Genomic DNA, 17,611 nt, shown 5'->3' with positions numbered 1-17,611 from the left:
GATCTTTTACAATAAACTACATGTTTTATAATAATGATGATAATACATTCTCTACACATTCTTAGTTTCAAGGTGATGTCATCGCTTGTTTTCCGCCTGTGCATTATTATTTCTATGACATAAAAAAAAAAATATATCTATATATGAAACTAACATTGGACAAAGAGTTAAAACTAACTTATCGTCTTTCTTCTTCTTCTTCCATCGTGTTGTCACAAACACAGTGTCCATGCTTCACTTCGTCATCGAGCCTCTGTTTCTCTAAAGTTTCTGTGAATGAATAAAAAACTTTTTTTTTTTTTTTAAATGTGATGTTTCTTTAAATTATTTTGTTGTTTTTTTTTCTTAAACCGCGCCCCTCTGCTACGTCACAGCACAGGCTCCCGGAAGCGGTTGCCGGACGTCATGACGTCACAGCGGCGCTTGTGACTTGACGAAATGGATCCGAGATCAGCTCGCGGAGGATCCGAGGGTCTGCGGGGGTCCACCGGCGGATAGAACCCAAACATCCACTGACACACAGACAGACAGCCGCAGGTTCGATCCCGCAACAGCAGCTGACACACACACACACACCGCGTGGAAGTAAGTCCACGTTAGCTTCGAGCTAATGTAGCCTGAGTGTTTACTCCCTCAGCAGCAGGAACGTGGCTCCACCGTGTCTCTGGTTCATGACGTAGTTTCACAATAAGACGAGGTGATTCTCTCATTTCTGCTGATTGAGGGACATGAGGACATGAAGACACGAGGACATGAAGACACGAGGACATGAAGACATGAGGACATGAAGACAGCACCTGGTCAAACTTCTTCAACTGTGTCTCCACTGGTTCATGAGGTAGTTTCACAATAAGACGAGGTGATTCTCTCATTTCTGCTGATTGAGGGACACGAGGACACGAGGACATGAAGACATGAGGACATGAGGACATGAAGACATGAGGACACGAGGACATGAAGACATGAGGACATGAAGACATGAAGACATGAGGACACGAGGACATGAAGACATGAGGACATCAGCTGGACAAACTTCTTCCAGCGTGGCTTCAACGTTTCATCAGTTTGAGGAGTGAGATTGGTTTTAGCAGCAGGGACGGATTGTGTTAATTTTAGGGCCCGGGGCAGGAAAACAAGTAGCCCCCCCCCCCAAAAGAGGAGCATGAAACTGAGCCTCCACATGATTCGACTGTGACCTCTGTGGACTTGACGCCTCGTTAGTTCTGTCTTAGTGTCTCGTTTGTTGCTCTTGTTTGTCACATTCTGGTCATTTTGTTTTTGGGCTGGAAGATAAAAATGAGTCGATATCAACAACACGAATGAAGGTTGTGTTTTTTTTCTAAACTCTTTTCTTTATGAGCAGAGAATTAAAACACCGTTAAATCTGTGGTTAATCAATCGTGTGACGTATCAGCAGTTTATCACTCTGTTATAATTGATATTTTAGACCTGATCTGTTTTCTCGACTCGTTGTTTGTCATTTGAATCTTCCCGTGGTCGCTGTCGCTCATTCAAGGCTCTCGATGGTCATCGTCATGTCGTCTTTTATTTAGTCTCTCATTTCTCTCTGTTGTCTTTGTAGCTTTGTCTCTAATGGAAGTTGCGGTCATTTCAATATTGCTGTGGTCGCTCTGACTCGTGTGCTGTCCAACTTGTTGACCCTTCCACGAGCGCAGTGCCTAAAGGGGAAGGAAGTTAGTTCCACTTCGGTTTACTGTCGTCGCTGCTGCATCACTTTATGAATAGAAGTAAAAGCGATTTGAAGAGATCACTTTGGTCATTTCATCATTTCCAGTTGTCGCCACAATGCCTCTGCTGATTAGTGGGATTGGTCTTCGTCTACGAGCTGCATATTTTTCATAATGTTGATGAAGAGACTCGTTCAGCCGCCGTCAATCTTTAGACAAACCCTGAAGAATCTTTGCTCGTGTCAGGAAGTGAAGAGAAGCTGAGTGACTCAGTGGATTTTGGTTGACCGGCTTCTCTTTTAGGGGATGAGTCATCGACATGAAAACGCCATAAGAAAGATAGAAACTAAATGGAGCTCACGATCTGTATTGAACCGTCTCCTCCTGTTTTTGTTTGCAGTGCAGAGCTCGGTAGGATGAACAGGAATCAAGATGATGTAAGTAGCTGCGCTCTTTCTGATTTTCCACATTAACACAAGACTCATTTCTGATGCGAGTTATTCACGACCATAAGAAACTTTCCTCGTGTGATAAAAGCAGAATAATTCCTCCATTGATATTTATTTTCAGAAACTGTGTCTGTGTTGATGAGGCGTGTCATGTCCCTACACAGTGATATCAGTCCTATGGGTAGTTTAGTTCTTTTAATAATAAAGGAAATGTTTTCTGTTTCCTCCTGCAGGAGTTTGTTGCAGTGCGGGTCCAGGATCCCCGCGTTCAAAATGAAGGCTCGTGGAATTCATATGTGGACTTTAAAATATTCCTGCACGTGAGTATTTCAAGTTTCAAACTATTTTCTTAAATAGAAGGAAAATTCAAAGACTATTTGCTGGTGGTGAATATTTGCTGATTGTCGCCTCAGTTACGTTGAGTGTGAGAAAACAAAAAGGTGATTACAGTTGTCTGTTTTTATCTGAATTGTTTACGAGCCTTCACCTCAGATTGATCTGTTTATCTTGTGGGGTTTATCTTTTTATCCCTTGATGGTACGTTGGCGCTGTGACACGTACGTTTCCCTCAAATATTTGAAGATAAGACAATTCTATGATACCCAGCGGACGTTTTATTCTAATACATATTACAGATCGTTGTATGACAGTGGAGCAGTTCTTTCCACTAATGAACAGACTTTGAGTTCAAATGTAAAGGAAGCAGTAAATAACCTGGAGCTTCCACTCGATCGATTTTATCTCCGTTGCCCTTTTCAACCCGACCTAACGTCCGTCTGAGGAAACCACTGAGTTTGCAGCGGAGGAGGTTCCTCGTGTTTTGTGTGGACAGGAGTTCTTATCGTCGTCTCCGCTCTGGGCTGTGTCCAGGAAATGCTGCGTCAGCACTGAGGCTTCGTGCTCAGACAGATGTTGTGTGTTTGTTGACTCGTGAAACCGGCAACGACCGTGTGACATCACATGATCTTGCAACATTCTGCTTGTGGCCGGTGTGTTGGTGCACAATGTGTGAATCAGAATCGCAGAATATTAAGAGAAGTAGCTTTCCTGGTATTTTCCCTTATACAGAAAAACACTACAATGATTCCATTACCTGTAATAGAAACTAGAAACATTATAGGAGATGAAACTAATTCACAGTAAGTTTATATATTTTAAGTTTCCTCCCACATTAAGGTTTTTATATTCATCCTGGGACTTTTATCCACTCATGGAATTTGTTGATGTGTTTTAATGACGTGGGAATTGAACCAGCGCAGTAATTGATTATGTCCCGTCTGAAGGCGGCTTGTTACGCAAACATAAGTGGACTCTGTCACACGTTCCTGGAATCAATGGCATGTGATGATTCCGCTGTTGTTCTGCACAGAACCGACGCACACAGCTGAAGCCCGAGTCACTCGACTAACGTTAGTCACGAACATACAGAGGAGCAGTTGTACAGTAGATTGTAAATAAGGCCGGTTGTTCTTTTATTGTCAAATCCTGTGAAAAGACAGAGTCAAGATTTGTTATTTCGCCTTTAAATACTTTCACAACTTCTTGACTTTCTTGTGCTCATTAGTTCTTCAAGGGATTATTTTTAATTAGATTATTTTCAATTAGAAGTTTGAGCTGAAAAATGCATGAAGGAGAATCTGACTGCTTCAGTCTAATATTGATATTAATAATTTATATTAATAATAAAAGAAGCTCAGCACGGTGGGTTTGGATTGAGTGAAATGTTTTCAGAAACATGTAAAATATCACCTGCCTTAACCTTTTTATAGGATTACAGCACCTCACTCTTAAAACTGAACTGTTCAATCACGTGTTGTTATTTCCAGACCAACAGTAAAGCCTTCACTGCCAAGACGTCCTGTGTGCGTCGGCGCTACAGCGAGTTTGTGTGGCTCAAGAAGAAGATGCAGAAGAACGCTGGGTTGGTGTAAGTTCAATCTGCTGCTCTCCAGCTGCACTGATCGGGAGTCATGACACCTCACATGCTGTAACAACACTATATATAGATGTTAACAAGACTTAGCAGCGTGTTGAACAAAGTGCAGAACTTCCTCTGAGTCATTGCGGTAAATTAAGATTCCACTGGCTGCACATTATCAGGAGTTACCCAACGTCCGCATGACGTGTTTGAGTAAATACCCTGAAACCTTCCAAAATAGAGACTGGAACCTTTTCTTCTCGTGGTTATTCTTCCAGGCCGGTCCCAGATCTTCCAGGGAAATCCTTCTTCTCCTTCAGTAACGAGGACTTTCTGGAGAGGAGGAGGACGGGACTTCAGGCCTTTCTGGACAAGTCAGTTCTTCTGAAAAAGAAGCATCAATAAAATCTCAGTATTCAATCTGCTCAAATCTGTGAAAGTTCCCACGTGTCGTGACTTTGTGTACCTGTGTCCTGACAGAGTGGTGAACATGACCGTGTGCCTGTCGGACAGCCAGCTCCACCTCTTCCTGCAGACCCAGCTGCCCGTCGGTCACATCCAGGACTGCGTTCAGGGCCACACCCCCTACTCCGTGACCGACGCCATCCTCACCTACGCCTCGTCCAACTGGGGCTGGGCTCAGGCTCAGGAGGACGATACCATCAAGGAGCCAAGTTTGACCGTCTCTTATGAGTCCATGGAGAGGTATGTACCTCTTAAGTCTCAGTTGAAGACATTTCTCCAAAAAAACTGTCAAACCAGTCCTCTGACCAGTTTGTGTCTCTCCGTCTCTCTCTGTACAGTCCGGCTCCTCATCAACCTACAATCAATCTACAAACTGCAGAGACGTTCAGGACCGAGCCTGTCTTCTGTGGAGACTCTGACCCTCTGGCAGGTTTACTGGAGCGCCGTGAAAGAGACGAGACGGAGTTACGGCAGGAATCCTCGATAAAGTTCTGCCAGGAGAGCGACCATCTCGAGGCCGTGGTGGAGCGTGACCGCGAACCAGCAGAGGCAACCTTTTATCTGGGCGACGGACAGGATGAGCAGATGAGCTGCCAGATACAGACACCGGTGGAGGTGCATTCCCCCGTGGGGCCTGGCTTCGAGAGGGACTGTGAGCTTGAGGAGGAGAGTTCAGAAGAAGAGGAAAGTGTGGACGTTTTAGAAGAAAAGACTGTTTCCTTTTCAGAAATGGAGGTAAAGACCGATCAGCTGCACAGCCCTGAGGAGGCAAATCTAGAAAATGTGGCCTGTGAGCCAGAACAATGTATAGATTCTGTAGTAACAGTAGATTTTAAAGACAATGACTCTGAGAGTGAGATCCTAGAAAGTAACGGCAGATCTCAGGAGGAAGTTCTAGAAAACCTCTCTGAGGACGACTTTCAGAAATCAGACGAGCAGCAGGAGACAGAAGAAAGTTCTGAATCTGCGAGCGAAGAGGAGACGACGCTTCAGTCAGAAATCCAGGTAGAAGCTGAAGAAGCGAAGAGCGTCCCGGAGGTGGACGGTCGTAGCGCCGCTCAACCGCAAATGGACCAAGTTGAAGTGGATTCAGTCGGGACCAAGGATGAGAGCGACGAGGACACGCGCTCGCTGCCTTCCTCCAACGAGAGCATCGTCAAGGTCAGCGACGAGGAAAGCGTTTGCGATGAGACGGACGAGTCCATCGAGGCGGTGAACGGCTTCGCGAAGATGTCGGACGTAGACGCCTCCAGCCAGAACATTCTGGACCTGCAGCTCAACGGATTCCCCGTGGAAAAAGACGACCTGCGGTATCTGACGGCTCTGGACGTGAACTCAACCGCAGCCGGTGGAGACTTGACTGAAAGCGGAGACTTCAGCGTCTTGGAGAGCAGCTGCGTCCCCGGAGCAGCCGAGGGTAAATGTGCGGAGGAGGAGACTCGGTCCTCGGTGTCTCTGGAAGCCGCAGAGGAAACTCATGAGGTGCAAGTTTAACGACGACGCCCGCGGTCGGCTCCATTAAAAAAAAACCGAATAGTTTCATTTTCCATCTGATCCATTAGTGTCCAACGAGGACAGAGGCAAACTTTATTTCAGATACCACTCCGTCTTTGTTTTAGACTTGAGTTTGAATTTAAAATAGAGTTTATCTAATTTTAAAATGTATTATTTTCTTTTAAGCTCAGCCCCCCCCCCCCCGCTCAGGTTTACAGGAATAGTCATGTATCTGGTTTCCTGATCAGGAGCTCAAGGTTTTTATTGTGTGAACACAACGTGAAATTAGGAATTTATTAAATTATGAAGACGTTTGAATTAAAGGACAGGTTCACGTTTACTCTCTTTACTTTTTTTTCCTGATGATTCGTGACATTAAAATGAAAATCTCTGGGTTTTGGACGGTTGGTCATGTGACCTATGGGGAAATAATACCAGGTGTGGAAGTTTAAACCAACGAGGCTTCAGTTTTCCAAGTTAGACTCGTTGAATCAGACATTGCAGCACAGATCGATAATTTTTGTTCGGTTTTGAGTTCAATATTTAATTTCATGATAAATTATCAGAATAATTGAACAACGTTTCTCGAGACAAAACTAAAACGACACTAATACATTCACGTGTGCATCAGACACACACCTGCCGATGAGTTCCGGTCGACTCTGGAAGGTTTTCAGTCGTTTCACTGGAGGTTCTGATTGAAAGCATCACTGGTTCTGAATGAAAATCACTGGTTCTGAATAAAAAGCTACACTGACGGGACTCTAACTTCTCGGGGAGCAGTGAACTCCACATGGTTCTCACACACTACTGCTTTTAAAAAGGGACGTGCGGCTCATTGTCCCACTTCTCATCAACCTTCAACTGTTTAACTGTTCGTGAATCTGAGCTCAGTAAACTGTCGCGTGGTTCTTTCTGCACTGTGCGTGAGAATGTGAGTTTGGAGGCAAAGCCGCTGCTTCTACAGAGACGTCTGTTTTATAACACGGATCTTCCAGGACGAGGATTCCAGCCTGAGCGACGTGTCCGTGTGTAAACATGAAAATATAATTATTTCAAATCATTTGTGTTTTTGGTCTTTACTGTGTCACTCGTCAGTTTGTGTATTTCTGTCAACGCACATCTCGTGCTTTTAATACACACAATGTTGGAGCAAACCTGACCCCTAGTGGGTGGAAATGGAACAAGATTAGTGTCAAAACTGAATTTAAATACAAGACAGAAACAGTGAATACTTGATATTTCAGATTTCTTATTCTTCACACAGGATGTTGTTTAAAATATTTCTCATGCAGCTCAGAACAAATGTGGATCAGTGATGAAAAAAAAAAAACCATCTAGACAAAAAGGAAGTTCTTTAAAATTCACTAACAAACCAGTCAGAATCGTTTCAGTCCAAAATAATTATTCAGTTCATAACAGGGCTGCTGCTAATATTCATTTTTTATATTTAAATTATTCTCTATTAACTGGTAAAGTCTTTACAATACAATTTAATTAAACGTCTTAAAACCAACATATTTCCCATTAACAAGAATTACACCTCAAATTTAAGAAGCTGTGACAAGAAAATTTCACTTTTATTACTTAAAATATTTATCGATTGTTAAATGTGTTGCTTATCATTCGTCTCTCATTTATTGAAGTAATTAACAGAGAGAACAGTTTCTAAATGTCACGAGATTATCCGTCAGGCCTGTGTGAAACATTCGTGTCCAGATTTGTCAGCAGCAGCTCTGTAGATGGTAAAAACACACACACACAAGCATCAATAATTCAGTTTTCATTTTAAACTGTACCTTTCTAACAGTATCAGGGAATCATTTTCTTAAATACTACATCTGACACCGTAATCGTGCTTTTGTTGCACATATTTATTCTCACCTGTCGCCCATTGCGGCGTTCAGATTGCTTTATGCAGTACTTGTTCCAGCCAGCAGATGCCATAAATGGCAGGTCAACGACTGAATATACCTCAATGGCAAACTGGACGAGCACCAGGGGGACAGTTTCTGTGTATCAGGCCACAGTAATGGTCCATAATGCTGATGATAAGAGAGAACCTCTGTACCTGCTGGAGCTCAGAGGATGTAAGCAGGGTGCAGGAAGTCTTTGGGGACGATACCCATGGCGCCCTTCAGCTCGCCGACCCACCAGCCGTGAATGTTGTACTCCTGGAAAAAAAAAAAAAAAAAGAACGGCGAGTCATCGAGGAGTCAAGAGAACGAGTAAACGAAACGGGATCAAGCACCGGCCTCACGTTGTTATTTCATTTTAATGTAACGTCGGTCTCATAATATTAACACAGGAACAACCATTTGAATGATTTGAGCTGCAATTAGATTTGGCCTTTTCCTTTTCAGTGGCTGCTGAAATAATACAATTAGAAATGTTCTTCTACTCCAGCAAAGGAAATCCAGAAAGGTCCAGAGCGCACACACACACACACACACACACGGGAGCCATGTGCGATGTTCTATTAAGACACCGGCATTAACCTGGAGGGCTTTCATTCAAACGGGTGGTAAACAACAGGAGACAGTAAGAGTCTGAAATAAAACTGCTTTTTAGTCACGGATGAAAAGTCACAACTGCTTTTCCCAGACTGGTTAAAACAAAAGTTCATGTTCGTGCTGTGATTAAGAGAAACGCAGACAGCATCAGAGATTCTCTCGTGTAAAATCAAATCAGTGAAATTCATAAAGCTCCGTGATAATTCACACACAGTTTAATAATCTCCCTCCAGCTTCAGACCGCCCCAAAACAAAATGTCCTGAAAATAAGAGGATAAATAATAATACTGAGATCGGATGAAATCCACTGTAACTCAAGCTGCTGTCTGAAAACATCACATTTATTTCAACATCAATAAAAAACCTTTAGGGGTTTTTGACAGCTGGTAAAACACAATCGGTACTTTCAGAGAATCACTTTGTTTCTTCAGTTGCTTCTGATTTTACTTTTTATTGACTTTTTATGGATTCTAAAAAGTTTCAATCAGTTTAAACAGATAAAGATAAAATGAAGTGCATGAATTAAAAGGAACGCGTCAGTTAGATAAGAGGAAGATGAAAATATAATTTCATTTTGTTGTTTGCAGCTGAAATTTGGTTTTAAAATAAATGTCAGTGTTTTTAATACGTTGATATTTTCCTTTTGAAATGTTGTGAACAGAATGAGAGATTTTATGTTGCGTTAAATCATTAAAAATAAAATAAAATTGTGAGAAAACATTTTTATAATCCCAATACGCATTAATTTATTCTGTTAAATAAACAAGATATGAATTTAGAGGGGAAATATTCTATAATTGCATTTCATAAAGAAAGAGTGCAAAATATTTCCCATGCCTTTTTTAAGATTTAAAAAAAAATCTAATTTGCAAATTAAATCACTTTAAATTAAGACTGAAGTAAAAAAAAAAAAAACTGTACATCTGTGCTTGAGCAGAGTCTTAAACGTTTTTTGGGAACTTGAGTCACATCAACCACCTCACGATCGTCTCATCGCAGCCGTTAAGAAGCTACTCGATCAATATTTGGCCCGAGACCAGGGGGGGGGGGGGGGGCGTTAAAGCCCAGAGGAGGAGCGGAGGATGCACCAGCCGGCCTTCGTTTGAGGGCCCGGCCGCTCCTCTCTCCTCGCCACCACGTCTGTGAAAACACACGCGAGCTACGATTTCATCAGGTCAGCAAATTATCCAAACGCCTCTCTCTCCGGCCAGAGTCACGTGACCCGGCTAAGGACGGATGGGTCGCCATAAAGACGATAAGTCACGTGTGTTTCATCTGGAACAGACACACGAGAACATGCTTGAGACTCCAGACGAACTGTGACTGGACAGTTTTGCGTGTTTGAACTCATCACGAGGGGGAAAGTTGAAATCGTCTCCACGTTAGAGCTCAGAGGGGAAGAGCCCGGGTGTGGAAGCCTGGCTCTGGTTCCTCTCTGAGAGGACGTGAACAGAGAAGGAGGCGAGGGGAGACAGACGGACGAGGGGGGGGGGGGGGGGGGGGCATCGAAGAGAGAGAGAGAGAGAGAGAAACAGTTTTTCTCTCCCTTGGGGGCGTCGCAGCACTATTCCACCAACCGTAGTGACAGAGATTTTTATTTATCTCCGTGGCCCATCTGTGCAGTCGGTCTCAAATTCTCCCTGAGAAAGGTCTTTTGGATTATCAGCGCCGCCATTTTAATACAACTGCTACATCACAGAGTGGGCGCCAATGGCGGTGGAAGTCTGTCAGGCGTGCAGAGTCCATCTTCCTCATACTTGAAATGGGTTCATCCAGAGTACACCTGCTGTAATAGGGACATTCCAAGAGGCGAGGAGAGTAAATTATCCAAATGACAAAAACTAAGCTAACTCCTCAACGTCCTCCTCCTTCTGTTTGTTTTCCTCTTTTAGGTTGATTTGTTTTTGGTGTAATTTTCGAGTGCAGCGGTCGGGGGGGCATATTTCCCGCTCGCCGTGCCACCGTGAGCGATAGGACAAGTTGTTAAGGCTTCGTCGGGAACGGACGATGTTTGGCTCGGAGATGCTCTGGGGTGAGCTAAATCAAGTGGAGCCCGAGCGGCCGAGGCCCGGGAGACGTCTGGTTTTGTCCCATTAACGAGACGTACCGGGACGCACTGCGTGGGCGTGAGAGGTGACACAGATCAGAGCCGGCGTTTGCTGCAACCTGGATGCAGATCAAATCAACTCAGTGTGGGGGGAGGGGGGAGGAGGGGGAGCAAACAGCGCCGTGTTGTGGTGGCTGCGGCGCGTTGACTCGTTAACCTCCCGGTGACTCCTCCGCCGAGAGAGCAGGGGGGGGGGGGGGCTGGTGCTGAGAGAGCAGGTTGCCATGACAACACCTGCAGTGTACCGGCGCGATCGTTTATTTACCACTCAGGGGGCTGGCTAATGGTGGCCTTCTGATGGGCCCATCGCTCACGTTCCGCGACCTGGAGGACGGATTGACAGCCGCCCGAGCCCGGAGCAGGGAGAGACGCGGCGAGCGGAGGTTGGTCGGATGCGGTCGAATGACAGCGGGCAGCGGGGGCAGGTGTCGTGTCACGACCACCGCCACCGACTGTACCCAAAGAGGACACGCCTTTAAAAAAAAGGCAGATTTATGAAATACACCTTTACTTCTTCAGTTAAATGAGGAGTTCTGAAGAGATTGTGTCCATTTTCTTTTTCTTTACACACTCCTGCTCCCTGATGACACACACACACACACACACACACACACACAATCCCAAATGCATACAAAGTAGGAGGAGTGCTAATAAGCCTGACACATGAGGCATCTCTCCTCGGCCACCAGCTGACTGAGGCAGGCCTTGGGCGTGATGGAGCGCAGGAAGTCTCTCATTGCCCTGCTGCTGAACCCGCCGCCTGGGTGTTACAATCTCTCCCTCCCTCCTCCCTCCCTTTCCTCCTTTCCCTCTCTCCTTTGGCAGCCTTTCTGCTCGCATCCTCTCTTGTTTTTCCTCCCCCCCCCCCCCCACACTCGTTCCCTTTATCCTCTACGTGGACTCATCAGATGCACTGCAGCCCTCTGCAGTTCTTCCATCACGGGTCACCCTAACAAAGAAACATGAACACCTTTCGCTGGGTAGAAGCCTGTGATCTGTAATCTGCAATCGGGTTAGCGAGCCCTCCTCGCCACCCGCCCAGGTACACTTCGCAAACGAGCCGATAATAAGTGAAACTGTGGGGGAAATGCTTATTTTTTGATTATCATAACGATTTCTGTGCAAAAAAAAAAAAAGAAATCCCGTGGAAATCAATCCAGAAATATTGAAGGTAATTCCGCACAAGCACAGATCGAAATGGCTACTTAGTGTCCATTTTTTCCAAGTGGGCTTTTAATTAAATCAGTGAATTGGCTTCAAATTGGAAACATGACAGAGCATGAGAACATTTGAAAATATCTCAGGGACGGTGAGATTTAATAAAAAGAAAACCTACTCGCTCCTTTCTAATGCACGCCTGGGATTACAGATAGCTCCTTAACTTAATAGCAATTTAAAGTGGATTTGTGTATGCCACTGAGTGTCTGTAATGATGGCTGTTTACGCCGCCCCTCATTTATAATAATTAAGCAGAATGGATTGGGGGTGGGTTGCTCGGACACGGTTCTGGGCTATTGGCTTGGGCTGAATAATGACCTACTGTAGTTGACCGGGGGATGACCGCTGCCTCCTGCGTGACCCCAAACCCCAGACTCACCCCCTGCTTCTCTGGGTGGTAAATAGGATGTCTTGCCTGTCTATAGCGTCTTGGTGTCTATGGCCACAATAGCAGCCAGGGGTCTTTAAATGGGTGTGTGACAGAGAAACGGAGAACGGAGAGGGGGGGGGGGGGGGGGGGGGGGGGACAGGGTTCACACAAAAGAATAAAGGGATCCCCCCTCTTTGTTTGCCCACTTTTGCTTTTCTTCAGCCGCTGTGACCTGTGGCCAGTTCACCAAACCAGCTTGTAGAACACAGAACGAGCCCGTCATGACCCCGGATGGAGACCGACCCAGGCAGCTTGGAGCGGAGAGAAGACATTTGGGCACAAAATGAGTTTTAGAATTTCTTATTTTACTTTTTGAATTCCGTAATCAGGCTAAATATTACAGCGAAGTGATCTAAAAGGCTCTAAATCATCTTTTGGTGTTTGTATAAGTTGCCATTTAATAAAAACCGTCCCGTTACAAGACTCTGCCACAGGGTGTCAGTGGTGTCCACGTTCTCATTGTCTCCAACAGGCAGCCGCAGCTGAACACTTCAGGCAAATGTGAAATGATGCTCTGCTTTGGGAGACGCAGCGGATTGGCTGGCCCGTCTCCCTCTCGCTGTGTTGTGGTTGGACAGCAACGGGGGAAGAGAGGTGAGCAGGGCAATGGAGAGAACGAGGGAGAGGTGGCAGCAGCGCTTGCCAGAGTTTTAAGGACCCTGGATGGGTTTGTGCCATAAATCTCTCCCCACTCCATCCCGCCGTTCTGCATGAGTGCCTGTGGGAATACAGGAATGTGACAGCTGACCTGTGGAGCCCATGTCTTTTGATTGTGGATACATAAATTAGATTGCAAGAATGCGGGCCAGCCTCATGGTTCGGTGTGGAACGTGGCTGACAATGAACGCACGTCAGGGGGAAGTAAAACAATAGCTTTTAGCAACCGTGATGAATGAACGCCATACTGCAACAACACAATGTAAATCCTGTAACAGATTTCCCTTTGGATGTTGGGACAAGCTGCAGTTTAGATCTTCGCGATGCAGAGAAACATCTCAACAATTTAAATCAAGTGTGAAAAAAAAAAAAAAAAAGTGTGATATTGCAAAAAAGCGGAGCTTGGCGGCGTTAGTCATCACGCACGAAAATGTCATTGTGGAGCCATAACGCGCATTAGAAAAATGCAAGCTCTCAGAAATGAAATGCCAGAGCAAAAAAAAAAAAATCACAAGATGGATTTCACGGCGTGTTTCTACCTCATGCATCAGAGCGCTGAGCATCGACACCGAGCTCCGCAGAAGCAAGTCAGGCGTCGCTGGAACCAGCGGCAGAGGAACACTATGAGATTAATTCTCTTGAACTAATGGGATTCATATGAGTTGTGAGGTTCCTAATTTATTTACTTTGTCAGTGACACGCAGACATGCGCGCGCACACAGCAACAGGAAGGGGGGGGGGGGGACGGGACACAAATACAGTAAAAATGCTCCCACTTTACAGTAAGTGAGGGATCGATAATGATGGATGAGGGCCTTTTATACAATCGGCATGTTCTCCTCAGTTCACAGCCATATGACACTACGCCTGTGGCTATCCCATTCTGCACTTCAGCAGTCAATCACATCCCAGCTTTAAAAATAACAGTTTGTTAGCACCATTGATTTAGCACTTAGAGCGTGTCCTTATTACCTTGTAATTATGGTCAGTGTTGACATAACAGCACAGACAACCAGGCCTCCCACCCTCTAAGAGAATTTATGGGCCCTGGTTTTATTACGGCCATTTCATGTGTCTGGGTCCCCAGTTAAGCGACAGACTTGAGATCTAGCCAAGGGCCCGTATTTCACTCACGGAGGTCAGGGTTCTCAGGAATCCCCCGTAAAACTGAGCACCGACGGGGGCCAGCGAGCAGCACAGAAGACACAGGGAAGCCCTCCCAGAGGGCTCATTAAAATGAATAGCCGATTACAGGCCATAATCCAAATAATGCTATTCAGGAGGGAAATGTGATGCTATTAGGACGCAAAATGGGAACAGGTGGAGTCGTGTCGTCACACTAAACCAAACATTCGGAAGCCGCTCGGACATCTCCGTTAAATAATTTACAGCCTTGCTCAGACTCTGGCTTTAAATCCTCTGGAAGATAGTTTGAATATTCTCTTGTAGTCTGTCACCGTGTTATGACTTTGGCGCACAGCTCGACAAAACAAGAGTGATCTGTGTCATTAAGACTGTGAGACACTGCAGCCAAGTCCTGCTTCCAACCTGGACTTGGTTTGCTTTTAAGCTCTCCAGCGAGGTGGTAATCTGATCCGTACAGAGAAAAGTGATACGCCAGGCAGGGCGGAGGATGATTCCAGCAAAGCCGTAGCACGGAGCCAGGTCCCCCCCTTTGTTTCCTCATGTACGCTGCCTCTATCATCCTTACGTGAAAAATGAACATGGCTGTTTTGACATTTTCCCCTATCAACCAGCGCACACAGACAACCAAGGCTGCCATCTCATTAATCTGGCACTGCCAAGAGAGCCACAATTAAAAGTCCATCATGTGCAAAAAATCATATTTCACCTATGCCACGTCTGCTGTCATAATCAAAAGTCTAATTATTCTTCAACAAAAACTCCACTAATTTATCTTTCAAAATCTAAAACCTCAACTTCTTCAGTTTGCTCAGAAAGCGGGAGCTTTTTTCTGTACTCAAACTGCTCCAACAGGAAAATATCAAGTATGATTAAGATTCAGCTTCTTTAACGAAGGAATCATGAGGTTGAATCCATAAAGTCACAGAGGATGAAGCTGAACACGCTGTAAATTTCTCCCTCCCACTGCTCGTCAGATAATTTGACCTCAACACAGAACATGATGGTTCAATTTCAAACTGAACCAACAGTAACGGTCGGGGAACAAGTCGCTGTAAGCAGCACAGTAAAAGCGCCCAAATTACAAGCCATTGATTTCCAGTAGGGTGGCGTTTCACTGGTAGACACTCTGCATGTAACTACAAGATGGCCATAAAACACAAGGAAACAGATTGAGAGAAAAGAGCTGAGATGCACCTGCAGTTTATGTCAAACAGAAAGGAAGAGCTTCGCATGGCTGCCTACTCAATTAACCCCTGTGATAGAGGCTCCGTAATGAACAACAGCAACATTACGCAGCGCGCGAATGGTGCTTCACCCTAGTGGCCCGGGAACAGACAACGCCACTGCCGGCGCTTCGCTGCTGCATCAAGAAACAAGTGCTCGCTGAGATGTTGGGGATATCAGCGTGCTTTGGAAACGAGGACACAGCGATTACTGGAGTTGAAATATCGTAATAATCTGTTTGTTATTGATTTATGGAGTCCGACACTAAAATATTTAATAACAGCACGTTGTCCCTACTTTGATTTTATGCTCAAAGTGAAAGTTACACAAATAGAAAAACAGGCCGTGGAAGGAAATTTGATTTTGAGGTTTTATTCGGTGTCTGGTTTGTGACGAGGAAGTAGATCACTTCTCTTTTCAATGTATATTTGTATTTTTATTTCGAGTTTTTAAGGCCTGAAATAAAATAAAAAAATCCAAAACCCTGAGTGGATTCCCTGTCGCATAATAACAAATTCACGATTTTCAAGAAACCTCTCGGAATGTTGTTGCCGACGGCCGATGCTGACCTTGCTGATGATGTAGATGAGATCTCCTCTGTGGAAGGACAGCTCATCTGGCTCGTCAGCCTGGCAGTCCCATAGACTCTGGTAGTAGTTAGCGTAATCTGATGACAAAGCTGGGAGGAAATGCGGAGCACAAATTTAAATTAAAAACAGGACAATGGTGTTTTCGTGAACTATCAAGCTGGAAATGTTCTCATTACTAGCAGATGACTGTAATGAGGTTCTGACCTGGTTTGTTCTCACTGCTCTCAGCTGGATTCAGAAAGTCCTCGTCTGAAAACAAACATAAGTGACAGAACATTTGTATTTGCCTGTTGACCTTTGTGAGCAGGAAGATTTGCAGAAGCCAAAAGTTTCAATTAAATTTTTTCTACATTTTCTGCTTGAAGTGAAAACAATTTTTCAATAGATTTATTTTTATCTCACACAAAACAAACATAAAATAAATTTAAAAAAGCATCGTCAGACAATCTCCTGGTTTTATCTCCGCGTGACAGAAGAAGTCGATTTTTCTTTCAGCCGACAGAACTCCTCAGTGTGATCAGATTTATCAGAGTCGCAGACGGGACCAGTTGAAGAGCACGAGGCTGCCTTTAAGGCACGCGGAGGCGGACGTGTCATCGACTGTGGGGCGTGGCACCCGGTGGTCTGAGAGGTGACACCGTGATACGCCTGCCCTCTGTCTCCCACATCCATCCTTAACACTAGCAGGCTGACAGCAACGCCACAACCCAGCAATACTATCCACCTTCCAGCACAACCTGCGCCTCTGCTTCCAGGAAGAGCAGGAAGGACACACACACACACACACACACACACACACACACACACACACACACACTGTATATACACCACATGTATATTTGTGACCATCGGAACAGTCGGTGTTCGGATGCAGAAAGTCTCAAACCCACACAATGATCAGAAATTATTCAAATTTTCAAAACGGATTATTCCTAGATTCTTATATTTTTATTTTATTCATATAAAAATCACAGAAAAACATGAAAAGTCATTATTTTTGTTTGCAAAGGGTCCAACACATTTGCTGAGCGATCTTCCACTGCTGTGGAGAAGAGCATCCTTCAGTCGAGAGGCCACAGCTACGGGCCAACGGTTTCTATATCAAAGTGATTTAATTTTCCAGTCAATAAAATCAGTCATCAGCTCCAACGCTGCGTTCTGCCGGCAACTGAGCCGTGTTCGGAGTTTTGTTCAGACATAAGTGAGGGAGCTTGTCATGTAGAAAATGATGCTTCAGTCCTCCGCTGCATCTCTTCACACGTTCACTGTCAGTAACTTTAGGAAAATAATCTAAAACTTGAATTCTTACAACGTAATCTTAAATAATCACGAGAGCATTACAGGATGTTACCGTTTGTTTAGAGAGAAGATGCGTTTAATACAAGCAGCTTTCCTCATCAATGAAAATAAACTATAAAATCTAATGACTTAACAGGATATAATCACTGTGCGGAAGCTGGAAGTGAGCAAAAGGGAGGTGCGGAATGATTGATAAGTGAAGGGGTGAGAAAGTGAACAAAAGAGCCCGTCATTCGATATGCCATCTGTGGTCAGGGTCTGTACCTCTTCCCAGATGGCTCTGAACGCCGGTGTGACAGTCTGAAGACTGATCTCCCTCTCACCAGTGATTTTGGCAAAGGTAATGTACTCACTGAGTGAAACAGAATCTTGATGTATCTTATTTAATAGAAAGAGTGATGGACGACGGCGCT

The 17,611-nt window shown here is 44.8% G+C and overlaps 2 protein-coding genes across 5 annotated transcripts in view; one reads left to right on the top strand and one right to left on the bottom strand.

Moving 5' to 3' along the window:
* Positions 1 to 370: 370 nt before the first annotated feature.
* On the top strand, positions 371 to 7,077 carry LOC109647977 (uncharacterized). Of its 4 annotated transcripts, none has more exons than XM_069517290.1 (7): positions 371 to 537; positions 2,089 to 2,125; positions 2,371 to 2,457; positions 3,964 to 4,064; positions 4,334 to 4,429; positions 4,536 to 4,760; positions 4,859 to 7,077. In XM_069517290.1, exons 2-7 carry the CDS (start codon positions 2,105 to 2,107, stop codon positions 6,012 to 6,014), a joined length of 1,686 nt encoding a protein of 561 aa, XP_069373391.1. In that variant the 5' UTR covers positions 371 to 537; positions 2,089 to 2,104; the 3' UTR covers positions 6,015 to 7,077. The 4 variants fall into 4 exon arrangements, with proteins under 4 accessions (XP_069373391.1, XP_069373392.1, XP_069373390.1 ...); XM_069517289.1 differs by lacking the exon at positions 371 to 537 and adding an exon at positions 624 to 838; XM_069517288.1 differs by lacking the exon at positions 371 to 537 and adding an exon at positions 961 to 1,072.
* Positions 7,078 to 7,246: 169 nt separating this feature from the next.
* The window catches only part of skap1 (src kinase associated phosphoprotein 1), a 28,973-nt gene continuing 18,608 nt past the window's right edge, over positions 7,247 to 17,611 (bottom strand). The window contains exons 10-13 of the mRNA XM_069517292.1: positions 16,104 to 16,148; positions 15,879 to 15,988; positions 8,086 to 8,188; positions 7,247 to 7,750 (exon numbers count right to left, since the gene is read on the bottom strand). Of these exons, the coding sequence (XP_069373393.1) occupies positions 8,096 to 8,188; positions 15,879 to 15,988; positions 16,104 to 16,148 (248 nt within the window). The 3' untranslated portion in view covers positions 7,247 to 7,750; positions 8,086 to 8,095. The remainder of the gene's footprint in view (positions 7,751 to 8,085; positions 8,189 to 15,878; positions 15,989 to 16,103; positions 16,149 to 17,611) is intronic.

Source organism: Paralichthys olivaceus, chromosome 21 (genome assembly GCF_024713975.1).
Source record: "Paralichthys olivaceus isolate ysfri-2021 chromosome 21, ASM2471397v2, whole genome shotgun sequence".
Taxonomy (NCBI): domain Eukaryota; kingdom Metazoa; phylum Chordata; class Actinopteri; order Pleuronectiformes; family Paralichthyidae; genus Paralichthys; species Paralichthys olivaceus.
Note: the sequence above shows the minus strand (reverse complement) of the source record. Positions and strands in the feature narration are given on the sequence as shown.

Excerpts from the sequence above, each read along its gene's own strand:
- LOC109647977 (XM_069517288.1), top strand. The coding sequence starts at position 987 with ATGAGGACACGAGGACATGAAGACATGAGGACATCAGCTGGACAAACT. Across the intron at positions 2,126-2,370 it reads TGAACAGGAATCAAGATGAT|GAGTTTGTTGCAGTGCGGGT; the intron begins GTAAGTAGCTGC and ends TTCCTCCTGCAG. Across the intron at positions 4,065-4,333 it reads CAGAAGAACGCTGGGTTGGT|GCCGGTCCCAGATCTTCCAG; the intron begins GTAAGTTCAATC and ends TTATTCTTCCAG.